This window comes from Daldinia caldariorum (genome assembly GCF_022478825.1).
Source record: "Daldinia caldariorum strain CBS 122874 unplaced genomic scaffold F4812scaffold_21, whole genome shotgun sequence".
NCBI classification, from domain to species: Eukaryota; Fungi; Ascomycota; class Sordariomycetes; order Xylariales; family Hypoxylaceae; genus Daldinia; species Daldinia caldariorum.
The window spans coordinates 61204-76975 of NW_025953057.1; the positions used below are offsets into that span (position 1 = coordinate 61204).

Below are 15772 nucleotides of genomic sequence, written 5' to 3' on the forward strand. Positions count from 1 at the left end.
AACCCTCATTTCATCGAGCCTGCTTGTCCTTATATGCAATATAAGCCTTCGCTTCGAGCACTTGAGTTTTGTCAGCCTATAAACTCTGTGCGATATTTCGTGGACAAGGCCAAAGATCAGAGAAGGAATGGAATGAGGAGACCTACCCCGCCTTCCCATCTTTGCTGCAGTACATTCACCTCGTCGAGACTCTCCCCCGAAACCACCATTCTTCCCGCAGCATGCGCAGAATTGATGGTTCGATAAATCGAACTCACTATAGTCCATGTCGTCGAAATCAGGCGTTGGGAGTCTTGGAATCCTGGGAGCCTTCGGCGGGACTGGCACCTGATACCTGTCTTTATGGCTAGATCGATGCCAGACCTCATCAGAGACATCTCCATTCTTAGAGCTTTTTGACGTGGCATAACCGCTCTCGCGATGAGAACGACTATGTGCGATACTCGAAGCAACTGTGTCTTGATCGTTGTGGGCCATTCGGGTTACCTGTCTATGCCCCCGCTGACTCTCCGAAGAGACGGGATAAGCGACGGATGACGGTTTATCATCAAACAGCAAAAAGTCGTGATTATAGCGCTGGTCTCAATTAGTATGCGCTCAGGCTCCAAGCATCAAATGGATTAACTGGCTTACGATTAATGGCAACTGATGGTGTTGGCTTCCGTTCACAGAATCCTGATTGCGCCTATGCGATGTCCCACTATATCCGTTACTTGAGGTCCGATAGTCATATGGTTGGGAATGCCTGGACCAAGATTCTCGGGAGGAAGGTCGAGAATTATGTGGCGCCATATCATCTGTCACTTGTCAGTTTATGATAGGCACACCCCGAACAGCGTTCAGGGTCGAGTCCTACATGAAGTCCAGGCAGCCTTTTGGTCACGTGGAAGACGGGCAAAGTCATCCATAGCGTTGAAAGTTGTCTAAGAATTTGGGCAGCGAGTCGTTACTTAACCCTTACGAATATCTAGGATGCTTATCAATAAGAGGAACACGGAAGGCCTCCGACATGACTGGACTCACGTTTTAACGGTTATAATATCGTCGAATTGGTTTATATCAGGGGTCTTCGCCTTAATTTAGATGGACCGCGACGAGTTCGACGTTTTATGGGCCACTATTTGATGGCAATTGATAAATGGTATATGGAGAGGGAAAAATGGAAGAGGAGGGTAGAGGAGGGAGTGGGCATTTATGTAGAGATGTCGAGGCAGTACGGCACACCTACCCCTGCTTCCCTTTCCTAGTTACCCAATCATGTCTGGTCAAGAGGAAAACTCATGGCCAATCAGGTGTTAAGGTGCAACTACCACCAATCTAACACGCATCTCCCAAGTCCCGACCGAAGACTTATTCTTTCCCACCCACAGCAATTTCTCGACCCGACTCTTTACTGAGGGTTAAAACCCGCTCAAACATTGCTGATGCCGTGTAGTGTCTGGCTCCCGATGATCAAGTCCTACAGACCACGTGTTGTGCTACTAGGCAGCGGGTTATGGAATATGGCTAGCCTAGGTTGCCTTATTGAAGGCTTCCTATTATTTCATGTTCGGAGGATCAAGAGACTAAGGACCCATGGTTAGGCCTTGCGAGTCCTAAGAGCGTTACACTATTGCCGCTCGGATATGTACCTGATATTCATTTTCTCACACCCTCACTCTCATGCATCACTTTGATTTTTCATTACCGTACCATGTCACAACCCCCTTCTAGATACGCCCTGGTCGTACTTAGATTTGATGCGACGAATACACATCCTCCTAGTACGTCACCATTCGGCCTATATGAGTTTTCTCTAGTTTCAGAATTCACCCATTCGTGGCACTGCTCAATCATGGTTAGCCTCGATATATTTTTATTTCATATAAGGCGTCCTCTCTTCCGTTACCCGGTATACAGCAACGCATACATCCACTAGCTAAATGACCAGTTTCTGCCTACTTAAACAGATATCTAGTTGGCCTGCTACAGTCTGTCATTAAGGCAGTTGTCACCCAGTAGATATGTCCGAGCCTAACACTACATTTGTCCCTTTCATCGGGGTCGAGGTTTTGAAGGGTGAAACGTGTAATACTTGACACGTCGTGAGCCTATCCCAATAAGGTCGCTCGCTCACTTTTACACTCGGTACATATCCGATTCGTTTCTGTCGCAGCAATGCATTTCTATCTCCATGGGGTTGGGAGACGTCACACAATAACAGCAATTATTTTCCTGTTACTATAGGCCCTTTTCGCTGTCGAAGAGCCCAGACACATAACAAAGCAAACCTAAAAGGCAAGTTTGTACTTTCCTATGTCAAACCCCACGTCAGTATGGAGACACTATTTTGATCCATCTTGCCCCCACAATTCAGAACACTTCATGCTGCTAGATATGTCGTCTATACCCCAGATCCGATCTTATGAGTCTGCTATCACCTTTACCGAAAGAACGTCAAGTGACCTAAATTACACACCGGGAATCAAATATCCCCATGACGTAACTGTGTATGACGGCATAAGATGAATATCCGTATTATTGACTACCTTAGGTACCTACTTAGGTAGGCTTGCAACTAGCTTGAGGGAGGTTAAACCCTGAAGCGAAGCCTAGGAAGGCCAAGCTTTGCGCAAAACAGCATGTCCATCATTCTCTTCGCTACTAAGTTCATATGCGCCGTGCGCGAGGTATTACAATATGCAGCTCACTTTATTTCTCCTTTCACCTCTGCATCAAATATTCTTCAAGCAAACAATGTTCGCCCTAAAACATGATATCCAAGCCTAGGAGCTTGGTGAAAGTTAGGGTAGATCGGTACATGATTCACACTGCAAGTAAGATCGCCTAGGCTGTCGTAGCATGTTACGCGGCTTTTGGCGATACAACAACGTCTCAGCCGCACGCGTCTTTCGGTGGGGGGGCGTGGCATCTTAAGAGATTTTTCCTCACCTGCATTTGAGCCGCATTTCTTCGTGTTACTCCCCTCTCGAATTTGGGACCAACCAATTATGTACTATTTGATTCACGACTATTCTGTTTGGCTCTCGCTCGTGTCACAGGTATAGAATGGTAACGGCTCTATGCGTCTTGTGGTACCTGCTATAGCGCTAGGGACTTCATTGCTCCAACCTCAATGCAATTCGGTTCGTCGCGGCTCCTTATCTTTTCACTCACCCTCAAACCGATGGGGCTTGGCATAGCAGTCTGCTACGGCTTCCTTCATCTGGCACCAGGTAGGTTAGGTACACCAAATGTCCCGAGTACCAAAAGCACGACCCCCACGAGGAAAATGTCTGCTTCCTGGCGCTCGGGAATTCCGCACGATCCGCTCGGCGAAGCTGAGCTTTAGCTGTTTTCCTTTTTCCTTTTTTCTTCTTCTTTCCCGCGGGGCTTACCTGCCGTGGTGGATAAGCCAGTCGCACAAAAAAAAACCTTGGCTCGATGCCGAGAACAATATCGTATTAGACTCCTCCCGTAGGTAAGGTCTGCATTAATTTAGATTTCTTCGTTCAGCTCCTTGTGGAACGCGATGGATGTATCTCGCCTTTATTCCCCAGTAAAGCGAATGTTTCCTTCGGCCTTAAGACACTGGCGTTATTCATACGTTCCATTCTAGACCTGGAAGATGTCCTGGATCGTATATTTCTGTTACACGATAGTCTAAGATTGAAAGGAGGTGGTGGCTGAGAAGTCGTAAACGGACATAGTTTATCGGGTAGGTTTCCGTGAAGTCGGAGGCTCATTTCGAGAAATCTGTCAATCAAAGCTCGGCCAATGGTCTGAATGGGCATACGAACGACAAACCATTATTACATCAGGTACCTATGTATTTGAGGAGTATCTGCGTTTAAAGGAAATACGACTTTGATTCGCAATTCCTATGTTAAAGACACAGTTGGGCGGAACATAGACCCTACCTACCTCTTACTACTATCACGAGTGTTGAGTACCAATGTGTATACTACAAATAAACAGCAGCCTTACTAATAGAAACTATCCCCCATCCCAGTGTTGAAGATTCTTTCTCGCAGCTTTTGGGGGGCAGCTTGTTGGATAATGACAAGAGTGGCAGCAATAGTCATTCAAGACGACGTGCCTGTTTACACAGGTTCATTTGGGCCTTGTTCTTTTTGCATCTTTCCATTTACTTTAAACTCCTACGCACTTCTCAAATATAGGACATAGGCGCATGTTCAACATATTGCTAATACACCTTTGATCATATTCATACTGCTGCGTAATCCTCACGAATTACTTGAACACTTTTGGGGCTTTCCCCAGTTTTAATACTCGAAAGGCAAAAGCGCAAAAGCGCAAAAAAAATGGGCAACTATCACATGTGCATAATAGACATGGGTTTCACCGAAAAACAGGTCGTCATTCGAGTTATGATGGGTGCCTGGATGTAACCCAAGGTACCTCTTAAGGTGGTTGTTTAAGAAGTTAGCTACTGCATACTAACAGCAACTTAATATGCATCAGTGGTTTACACGATTGGAATAAGAACTTGGTGGCTTTGTAGTGAAATTTATCAATAACAGGTATTTAGGTAAATAAGAGAAATAGAGCTTATGGTTGAATAAGAGAGGGAATAAGAGAGGGACGTTTCAATGTTACGTTTGCCGTAAGTGGGTATGCTGACAAATGACACCAAGTGAGCTAGTGGTACGTAGGTACCTAAGGTACATACATACTTCAAAATATCGCCACACCAATCTTTATTGCACCAGCCACAATACAACGATATCTGATACATGTATCAAGCCGTATGGCTGAAGCTTGGAAGTTGACCCAATTGAATTGATCCATGTCCCTTTGATGGCAAGTCTTCGCGCTAACGTTCCTCATACATACAACTTTGCGCGACGATAACTAAACAGCCTTTACCGAGTTGCTGTTTCTATCGCGACGACAAACCAACCAAGCATCAATTTAATCGTAAAATAAATCAGAATAATAAACAGTCGCACTTATTCATATTAATACTTCGAATCCCGAAACCGATTTTTTTTTTAATTTTTTTTCCCTTCGCAGAAATGGGAAAGAAGAAGCGCGGTCACCCCGACGTCGAGGAGCTCCTCTCCCGAGCTTGGTGTTATTATTGTATGCAATCAATGCCCGCCCCTCCCTTGGTTCTCGAAAAAGGTGTAGTAGCTAATAATAGGTTTTTTTCTAATTAGGCGAGAGAGATTTTGAAGATCTCAAGTTGTTAATATCTCACCAAAAAGCCAAACATTTCAAATGTGACCGATGCGGCCGACGATTGAATACGGCCGGAGGTATGAAAAGAGTTTTTTTTTTTATGTCTTTTCTATCCACTTTCGACCTTTACATAACGCGATACAGTTAGCTAATTTATTTCCTTTTTTTCTTTTTTCGTTAAAGGTCTGTCCGTTCATATGAACCAGGTGCACAAAGAATCTCTCTCGTCGGTCGAGAATGCGCTGCCTAATCGGCAAGGACTTGACGTCGAGATTTTCGGCATGGAGGGTATCCCCGAGGACATCGTCCAGCAGCACAACCAGCGGATCATCCAGAACTTCTACCAGGCCCAGGCCGAGCGGTACGCCGCCACGGGGAACCCCCCGCCGGGCCAGGGCGGGAAAGGTCCTGCTAAGAAGTTAAAGATCGAGACCCCCGACGAGATCAAGAAGCGGTTGGCGGAGCACCGCGCGAGAGTCGCCGCTCAGAAGACGGCTATGGGTGGTGGCAGTGCTACGCACACGCTGCTCGAGGGAAGACCCGACGGCCAGAGCCCGGCGCAAAACGCATCCCCCGGTGCATTTGTATGTTGTTTCAACTGTTATTCGTCAACATCCATCCATCCATCTATCTATTTATCCATCTCTTTTTTCTATACTAACTGCGACGAACAGAACTCACCTTTCCCTCCCCCCGGCGGCCAGTACCCAGCATTCCCCTCCCAGCCTGTTCCCGGCTACTCGCCTCCGCCGCAATACCCCGGCGCGTACCCACCGCCCAACCTACCCTCGCGGCCCGGAAGCAACCTCCCCGCGCCCCACGGCCTACCGCCTCGTCCGGGCCAGCCCGGGTGGCAAGGCACCACCTCGACGATCGACGAGCTGGTGTCGGGCGCCGCAGCGGAGGCGGTGCAGGAAGGCGACGAGATCGACCAGTTGATTAGGATGGCCGAGGCTAGAATCAAGCCGCCTAAGAAACCGGAGACGCCCGCAACTACAGCTGCTGGTGGTGGTAATGGTGGAGCGGAACCGGCTGCCGAGGGAGCCGAGAAGAAATCCGGCAAGAAGGAGAAAGACAAGAATGTTAGGATGGTGTATGACGACGAGCTTAGTCCGGAGGAGAGGATGGCACAGATGCCGAGGTATGCGTTTGTTGTGGAAGCAGGGGCTTAAGGAGGATGGTGATAGGAGAGAGGAGGGGAAGGGAATAGGGGTGGTTTGTAAGATATACGAAACGGCATGGTATGCTTTACGGTTACCTAATGAGCTAACAGCGCACAGTGAACTGTTCTGCACCTGTTATGTGGCAGTTTTACTGGGTAGTAGAAAATTACAACGAGGTGAAATATCCCAAGCAAGTACTTCTTAAATTAGGTTTGCGGACGACGTCGTGAGGAATGGTTTTAAAGTGTAAGAAATGGGTAATTAAGCACAGTCGTATATCCTTTAAGAGCACCGGTTCGTTCAGTAAAATTAAACCCCATGGGACGAATTATATGTATATCTCTTAGAAAATACCCCTTTTGTGACAACTGTATTTTCGTAAATTCCGTTTTAAGCCTGTTTCTTACTAGGCTTCTAGTGGGCTCGTGACATAGTTGGTAACCCTTTCGATATTACCATCCTCGTGTTGAAAATAGCAACTGACTATTCTCTATTTAGCATTTATCTTAGATATACATAGTGTACCTAAGTGTCCTCTCGAATGTTATGACCGTAAATGTCACATGACAACAATGTATATATACTCCCACTCAGTGGATCTCAAGTATCGTAACCTTTACACAATATAACAACTATTACATCCATCATCTTCTTCTGACAGTAAAGATACGGAAGCATCCGCGCGCTGCCGATGACGTCATCTTCATGACATGTTCAAGTAAGTCTTGCGATAATGTACGGATTAAAGCTTCACTATGATCAATGGAATATAGTAATAGGAATAGTAATAGTAAGGTATCTATATTGGCGTGAGTATGCAGAAGTAAGACACGCGAAGTGGTAGTTACCACGCCCAGAATTGTATATTCGGATATTTCTAATCGTTAAGTCATCAGTTCATTGAATAAGGGGCACTTCCTTCAGCAAAGTTTGATCCTTGTTACCTATCTTGAACCTTTAAGTTAAGCCTTTAAAACTCCGAGCTGAAGTTACAAACTTCCACTATCCCCCAGCTTCGAACACAACACCATTCATAGCGCCTTTCACCACCACCCCTCCCAAAATGTCTACCTCCACCTCCACCTCCTCCTCGCAGCGCTTCCTCCCCAACCCCCCCGCCCCCCTCCGCACCGCAGACGCCAAAGCAGAGCTCCTAGCCAGCCTCGACCGCATCACCTCCCCAACCCCCCGGTGCACACGTGCTCGACGAGCTGGTCGTTCCAGGGGCTCTACAGCGGGCCCACGTCCGTCGCCTTCCTGTTCTTCTGGCTGCACCAGATGCTGTCCCGCCGGGAGGAGGATTCGTCTTTCTTCTCCCCGTATAAGGGCCAGTCGCTGCTCGACTGGGCCGAGGCGTATCTCGTCCTGGGCGGGGAACGGAAAGCCCCAGATCCAGACCCGGCGTACTGCGGGGTCGCGAACGAGACGCTGGTTAGGAGGCTGTGCGCTTTTGAGGCGCGGATTAACGACGGAGGGGTCCGGGGGTCGGATGAGTGGTTGTACGGACGGGCGGGGTATTTGTATTTTCTCCGGCCTTGCAGGAGTTCGTTTTTGGGGGAGGAAGAAGAAGAAGAAAGTGGTGGTGGTGGTGGTGGTAGCAGTGCCCTACGCAACTTACTCAACACCAGCATCACCCACACCGTCGCCCGCATCCTCTCGTCCCCGCAGCCCTGGACCTGGCACGGGAAAGCGTACCTGGGCGCGGCGCACGGGGCCATCGGGATCATCTGCCAGGTGGTGCTCGCCCAGCCAGCCGCCGCCCCGAAGCTCGAACCCGTCTTGGCCTCCCTGCTCGCCGCGCAGCAGCCCAGCGGCAATTTCCCGTCATCCGCCGACTCGGCGTCCGACCGCCTGGTGCAGTTCTGCCACGGCGCGCCCGCGTTCGTGCTCTCTCTCACGTCCCTCTTGCCGTATTACCCGGCTCTGGCGCCGCGGATCCGCGACGCGGTCGCGCGTGCGGCGGGGGTTGTTTGGGAGCGCGGGATCTTGACGAAGGAGCCGTGTTTGTGCCACGGGGTTGCGGGGAATGCGCTTGCGCTTGCGGCCGGTCTGGGAGTTTGTAAAGCGGTGGAGGAGGATAGGGAGGAGGATAGGGAGGTGGAAGAGCGGTTCGAGCATTTCCTCTCGTTCATGAGTACCGAGAGCATGGAGAAGACGGGCTGGATGAGGAGGGCTGGACGGGATGATGGGAGAGCGGGATTGTATACGGGGGAGGCGGGGCGCGCGTGGGTTTGGGGGGTGAAGGTTAGTGGAGGGGAGAAGGTGTGTATTGGGTATAATGATGTGTGATGAGATGGGAGGATGGATTATAAGTTGCTATGACTTTGCCTGGCGTGTGAAGTACTGATACTGGTCTTTTGTATCCCAGGTAGCTACCTAACCTAAGGTACCTACCTAGGTGGTTATACAAAAGAGCATGAGTACCTAGGTACAATTGTGAGAGAGAATGAAGTACCCCATTACCTTGCTACTATATCTAATGCTCATAAGGTTATCTAAGGAATAGCAACTGTTATGTGAGTGAAAGGGGGGTGGCTTGTAGACAGAGAAAAAGACCTAAGATAGCTCCAGAAGTACCGAGTAGCTCATAGTTGGGTTAAATTGTTTAACGAAAATTCAACATCAATAGAGCTAATTCTTCATCCTAACGGGAAGCATATTCGCTTCTTTATAGTGATATATTTTGACAACTCACTTCATCCCATCTCTTAAAGCCCTCTCACCCCTCCTCATGTCCAATCCCCTCAAACACCTCCATAACATCCGAGCTACCATCTTCCCAACCGACGACAGTAACCTGTCTGGTAACCCTCCAGGGGTTCTCCCCCTTTTTCTCGAGCTCCGGGAGTCTCACCAGTTCGAGATGATATTGCCCCTGATTATCAACCTGCCTTCAGTGTTTAATTGGCCTAAACTGACTGCGGATTATATCTCCCCAAAGGACAAATCATCGAAGAACAAGCCTCCGACTAGATAGATGGACGTCCTACATGACTACATCCTGCGTCGAGTCCAAGCCATTCAACATCAACTCAAGGCTTTTTCACCCAGATCTCGGGCGTATAATCGACATCCGGAGCATACACATGTCTTTGATGCGGTCTTCGGCCGATTTACGGACCAAGTTTAAGGTCTTTGGCTTTGAGTCAGCAGGTTTCATTTCTGGAGGATTCCTAGATTATGGGGATCTCAGGGACTTACAAGGTGAGCTACGGTGTCGTGGATGTTTTGCTTGTCTAGTAGGTAAGTTAGAAGAGCATCGTCCTGAGCAGCCATTGTTGCTGGTTTTTTTTTGTTTTTTTTTTGGTTTTTTGGTCTCCTTTCCCCCTGGTGATATATGACTGAGTAAATGGCTGTAACTTAGAGCGCAACTTACCTCGGAATTGTCAAGAATAGACATTATTTACACCATAATTAACAATTACCATAATTTTACAACATTCTCGGTCGAACAGTTTCGTCCGCAATCCGAGCTACAAATCCATTATAAATCCGCTAACCCCGGACTTAAGGCCTCTAGCCCTGGAGCCGGCGCAATTACAGCCCACTGATTACGGGATTGGGACAAGTTCACAGCGCTGATTGGACATCTTCAACAGTCGATTATAAACCCCCGACCGTTAGAAGATTGCCCCCCTTTTCCCCCTGGACAAATCATACACTACGTCGTTGGAGGATGCTTGCCTCTCACATAGGTATTTCCGTATTTCTTTCTATAAGATCTCCGGGTGATACGGCGTTGGTGGTGCAGTTGGTGGTGTTGCAATACTTTGCCTGTACATTATATATTATATACCTACATCATCTCTTCTATCTGGTCTCGTCTTATTTTCAGAACCAACAACCAACTTACAGCTAATTAGGTACATAACTCCGTTTTATCTCAGAAACCCCAAGCACACACATATAACATCATGTCTTCCCAATCCGGCTCTATCCTACTGCTCGGAGGAACAGGAAAAGTAGCGAGCCGCATTGCTCCCCTGCTCCACGCGGCGGGTGTGCCTTTCCTCCTAGCGTCTCGCGCCGGGTCCGCTCCTAACGGCTACACGGGCGTCAAGTTCGACTGGGAGGATGAATCGACTTGGGAGCCCATCTTCGCGACTCCCATCTCGGCCGTGTATCTCGTTTCGCCCCGCCGAGACGCCCAGGATACCATGAAGAAGTTCGTGGACCTGGCGCTTTCCAAGGGCGCCCGGCGCTTCGTGCTGTTGGGCGCAAGCTTAGTTGAAGAGGGCGGCCAAATGTTCGGCAAGGTGCACACGTACCTACGGGAGCTCGGCGAGGCGGGCAAGATTGGGTGGGCGGTATTGCGTCCGACCTGGTTTCATGGTAAATACCAAAGCACCTTATCTATCTCCGTTCACATCTACCATCCTCACTACCCCCATTCCCTCCTTTTTCACATGAGAAACCATGTCTAACCCCCCGATCCAGAAAACTTCCTCCACGATCACGCCCCAGACATCAGGAAGGAGAACAAGATCTACTCCTCCACGGGCTCCGGGAAAATCCCCTGGGTCTCGGCCGAAGACATCGCCGCCGTCGCTTTTCACGTGCTCACGGCTGCACAGGCCCCTAATACCGATTACTTGATCCTCGGGCCGGAACTGCTTACGCATGCCGATGTAAGTGTCCCCCTCCCGATCCCCACCATCCTTCCATCTATTCTCCCTACTCTTACCACTCCACCCCCTTACTAACATTCTTTTCCTCCCCTTCCTCCCGCATCCCAGCTCGCAGAAATCTTCACATCGGCCCTCGGCCGCAAGATCACCCACGTCGACTTGACGGAATCCGAGCTCGCCGAGCGGTGGACGAGCCTCGGCTTACCGGCGGAGTTCAGCGCGGCCCTGGCGTCGCTGGATACGGCGGTGCGGCACGGGTCGGAGGAACGGACCAGCGACGACGTGCGGAGGATCACGGGGCGGGAGCCCAAGCGGTTCAGGGATTTCGTCGAGGAGAACAAGGATACCTGGGCTCAGGATTAAAGGGGAAAAAAAGTCTAGTTAATCCTACTATCCACCACCAGCTGCTTCGGTGGTTAACTATATGTAATTAAGTTAGTTGGGTTGGTCGGTGTAGGAAAGGAAGGAGAGGATATGAATCTACACTTATAAATTAGCGGTGGTTAGCCAAGGACACTGTAGACAGAAACCACGTACCATGGATTCATTGTTATATCAAGCTTATGTTGTATTCTCTACCTAGGTTACTGTAGGTATTCCCAAGGTGTGAGAATTAGGTACTAGTACATATGTGTACTTATGAGTACTTAATTATGGGGCGTCACCTGACACTGCCCCCAACGAGGGAATTTGCTATGCCCTCATTGCTTTAGAAATTTCCTTCGTCCAATCAATAACAAAACATCAATACCAAATCTATGCTTTGCGAAGACGAAAGTCTTCCAACAATTCGTCCTTGTCTTCTCCCAGTTCTTTTTCGGATACCCATCTGGTGTATTGGGGGCCGAGACCGATGTACTCTATCAAATATCTTCGTTTCGCCGGATCATCGGTGATGATTCTGCGGTGGTGCGATTCCAAGGAAATTGGGCCGGGGTGAGGCAAAGAGCGGCCAAAGACGTCGAGCGGCGGGGCCGGCTCAAGATGGTCAACTGAAATGACGTTATGTATTTTGAAGTTTGGCGGGAATTCGAGACGATAGGCCAGTCGTCCGACGCGTTCGATGACGCGGAAAGGTCCAGCGTATTGCTGTCCCAACTTTCGACCCAATACAGCGGCCGACGGGATATTGTACCCCTTATGCAAACGTAGGAGAACTTTATCATTGACGTTAAAGAAAATCGGCTTGTGTTTGCTGTCGTAGTATCGTTTGGCTGTGACTGCTGCAACGGCGATCGCGTCGTGGATTTCAGTGCGAGAGCGAACGGTTTTATGTAGGAGAGCAGTCAAAAGATGATGGATCGCGTTGGGGGTGAAACCGTACAGGGTTTCGAGGGGGCTGGCCTGTGTCGTGCTGGATTTTGTCGAGTTCATCTCGAATTGAAGACGCAGCAAGCATTGCTTCCATTGGGTGGAGTCTTCAAGGCTATGGAAATAATAACGCATTGCCGATTTAATTTGCAGGATAAAACGTTCGGTTTGGCCGTCGGTTTGTGGGTGGTAGGCCGTTGCGTACAAGAGCTTTGTACCGGATCTTGTCCAGAATTGGGTCCAGAAGTCTGACAGAAACTTCGGGTCTCGGTCAGAGATTATGACCTTAGGGATGCCCCAATTGCTTGAGAGTAGGGCGTCGTAGTAGGCGTTTGCCCAATCAGGGGCAGACCAGGTGTGTAAACCGGCGATAATTATCGTTGCATTCGAAAATTTATCGACAGCGATGCCCAACGAATTAAAAAGATCTTCGGTTTGGGGCAGGCCAAATGCGATGTCGATTGTAATCGTGTGAAAAGGGCAGGGTGGGCTCAGAATGGGCTGTAGGGAGCCGCAGGGCTTGTGATTGCGGAGTCGCGTGACAGAGCACTCTGGGCAAGTCTGTAGATATTTCTTGAATTCTCGATTATCAACGACGAAATACAAGAGAGTGTCTTTCAGTTTGTGAAGGCCCATATGGTTGCTGCCGTGTATTATTTCAAATATCTCTGGATTGCACAAACGAGGCACACAAAGTCTGTCGTGCGTTTCAGAGGGTTTCCACAGGAGACCGTCTCGCAAAACGAAGGGGAGAACAGCAACATTGTCGCCGAGCTGAAAATTCGCTTTGATGACGTCGAGAATGGGCTTCCATTTGGGGTCTTGCAGATAACCAGCCTGGAGCTTGCGTTTGAAATCGGGGTGGATTTGAACCAAAGCGACGCCTCTTGAGGAAGGGGGGACAAGGGGATCGTCGTGGGGGTTTGCTGAAGCAAGCCTAATGGCTGGCAAGGCCTCGAGGTAAGAGAAGAGGGCCTTTTCCGATGGGGTGACCTAGTGTTCGTCCCGATCGTCTGGTAAGACGTTGAGACCGCCGTCATCTTCGTTGGGCTTGTGAGATTCGGTAGTCGGCAGACGATACAAGGCATCTGGGACAATGTGGAGTTTCCTAGGTTTATGGAGAATAGTAAAGGTGAATTTACTAATGTACTCCATTGCTCGGACGAGCCGAAGGTTTTTGTTGCTCATCCCTGTGGAGTTGACGATGTCGCTGTATCTAGTCATACCTAGAATGGCACGATGGTCTGTGAAGATGTATACGCCAGCTTGAGCGACGTCAGTGTAATGGCGAGTCTTTTGCATGGTCCAGATGAAACCGAGGACCTCCATCTCAGTGGGCCAGTAGTTCTGCTCGGCAGCAGACAAGGTTCTGGAGAGGAAGGCGATTGGGTGGATAGCCGTCCGTGGGGGGTATGTGTGTAATTTTCTGTCTTTGGTAAGATTGGGCAATGCTTTTTCGTCAATATGGTAGACGGTGACACCAATGCCTTTGCGGGAGACGTCAAAGTCAATGCACAAGGGTTGTCTTGGGTCGTAGAAGTACAAGACGGTGTGTTTAGTGAGGGCTTCTTTGAGACCTTCGAACGATAGTCGTTCGGCTTCTGATGGAGTGTCCAAAGGGATGTTGGTGGCCCAGCGACGTCGTCCTTGTTTGGACTGTCCTTTTCGTGGGTGAGAACGAACGAGCAGAGATTTTCGTTTCTCCAGGGGTTCTGCCAATTCGGCAAAGCGAGGGACGTTGTTCCTCATATATCCTGCCAGACCTATGAATGTCTCAAGGTCTTTCAGAGTAGATGGGAATACGATCTTGGAGATCGCTAAGAGTCGTTCTCTGTTTGTGGACAGACCAAAGGAATCAACCGTTCTTCCCAGAACGATTGCGTTGAGGAATCCGATGAATGACTTAGATGGGCCAATAGAGACGTTCTTTCGGCGGAGAAGGGAGAAAAACAGCGAAAGGTCTCTGAAGTGGTCGTCAAGTGTGTCAGAGGCAACGACTATGTCGTCACAATAACAGTCCGCATCGTCGACATGCTCGGACAGGATGTCCATTTGCCGTTGTACATAGGCGTTACTGTTTTTGCAACCCATAATGAGAACTTGGAAGGTGTATTGGCCTTTGGCCGTTGTGATCGTTAAAGCCCATCTTGCTGAAGGGTGGACTCTCCATTGATAGAAGAAATTTAAGGCGTCCATGACAGTGATGAAGGCCTTGTTGTGCATTTTGGAAAGTAGGGCGTCTTGTGCTTTCATGGGGTATGCGTCGTTGAGGTTCATATCGTTGAACACTCGAGTGTCTACGACCATTCTGCCTTTTTTGGTGATCAATTCAGGACCGTTCTCGGTCATCTTCGTGATAGGGTTAGGCAAGGGTCTCCAAACGACGAAGATGGGCATAGAGAAGGGGACAGGGGCTTTGGTGCGCACGATCCGTCCCTGATTGATGAGTTTTTCAATCGTTTGGTCAACAATCGCTTGATCTTCGGCGTTGAGAGGGTATGGACGACATTTTTTGGGGATGAGGTCTTGCCATCCTGGTTTAAGGTGAAGACGAGGGAGTTCGTCTTCTGTAATGTGCGCAAAACCTTTATCCTCAAAGATATCAGAAAACTCAGTGATTGCCGCTGAGAGTTGTTCGAAGATTTCTGGGTGGTTGGGGTGTTTTCGAGACTGCTCCGTTTTGGAGATAACGAAGTCGACAGCTGGACCCAAGACGCGAGAGTCGTTTGGTGAGGGAGGAGGCTTTCGTATGGCGGGGGCTGGTCCCCGCTCCTTGGTGACCTGGTATCCTCGGTAGCCCTGTTCCATGGGCTTGAGGCGACCCATTACAGTGTTGGGCCGAATGACGACGTCTGAGCTTGAGTCGTTTCTCACGATAATCTTGTCCATATGATCGTTTGACAATGTAGCGTATGTCGATACTTGATTAGACGAGGGTTCAAAAATTGAGTCCTGTCCGAACGAAGCTGTATGAGTTACTTCCAGACAGAGATGTGATCTGGCGGGGACTACGGTGCGCTTGGTTGCGAGGACTCGTGCTGGTTGAGCACGGATGTCGTTTGTCACAGACAAAGGGATAGCGACTCTACAAGACTGTATGACCGCTATTTTCTTTGAGATGATAATGTCGATTTCTTCAGCGTCTAGTATGTCTATGCCGAGTAGCATCTTGACTGGAAGACCGTCAACAAGAGTTACCTCTCTAGCGAAAGTGGCGACGACTTGCTTTCCATCCAGAAAGCCTTTAAAATAAAATCAAATAATGGCGTAATCAGACGACGACAATTGGTGCTCCGTAACACCCCGAATCAGCAGTGGGGTGGCACGTTTTCGGATTTCTGTGCCGGGATACTTATTTAAGATCCATGTTCTGTCTGCGAGGGTCTTAGTACATCCAGTATCGCCACAGATGTCTTCCTCGTGTTCGGATTGCAAGTTTGTCATAACAAAGAGTTTAAGATAAGTCTTTGTTTTATATGAGAATCC

General features: G+C 49.0%; 4 protein-coding genes across 4 annotated transcripts; 2 read left to right on the plus strand and 2 right to left on the minus strand.

The window, feature by feature from the left end:
* Positions 1–10: 10 nt before the first annotated feature.
* F4812DRAFT_462888 (uncharacterized protein) lies at positions 11–908 on the minus strand (the record flags this gene model as incomplete). The annotated part of the gene is made up of 4 exons (XM_047938114.1): positions 11–60; positions 147–576; positions 634–797; positions 857–908. The coding sequence occupies 4 exons, from the start codon at positions 906–908 to the stop codon at positions 11–13; spliced, it is 696 nt and encodes a 231-aa protein (XP_047786453.1).
* A 3913-nt stretch (positions 909–4821) lies between these two features.
* F4812DRAFT_443545 (uncharacterized protein) lies at positions 4822–6724 on the plus strand. Its single transcript, XM_047935408.1, has 4 exons — positions 4822–5085; positions 5163–5261; positions 5368–5768; positions 5859–6724. The coding sequence occupies exons 1-4, from the start codon at positions 5019–5021 to the stop codon at positions 6354–6356; spliced, it is 1065 nt and encodes a 354-aa protein (XP_047786454.1). The 5' UTR covers positions 4822–5018; the 3' UTR covers positions 6357–6724.
* A 1131-nt stretch (positions 6725–7855) lies between these two features.
* Positions 7856–8567, minus strand: F4812DRAFT_443551 (uncharacterized protein). The gene has a single exon (XM_047935409.1). The coding sequence runs from the start codon at positions 8463–8465 to the stop codon at positions 8172–8174; it is 294 nt and encodes a 97-aa protein (XP_047786455.1). The 5' UTR covers positions 8466–8567; the 3' UTR covers positions 7856–8171.
* A 1694-nt stretch (positions 8568–10261) lies between these two features.
* Positions 10262–11338, plus strand: F4812DRAFT_462890 (NAD(P)-binding protein; the record flags this gene model as incomplete). The annotated part of the gene is made up of 3 exons (XM_047938115.1): positions 10262–10679; positions 10785–10975; positions 11084–11338. 3 exons carry the CDS (start codon positions 10262–10264, stop codon positions 11336–11338), a joined length of 864 nt encoding a protein of 287 aa, XP_047786456.1.
* Between the last annotated feature and the right edge of the window lie 4434 nt (positions 11339–15772).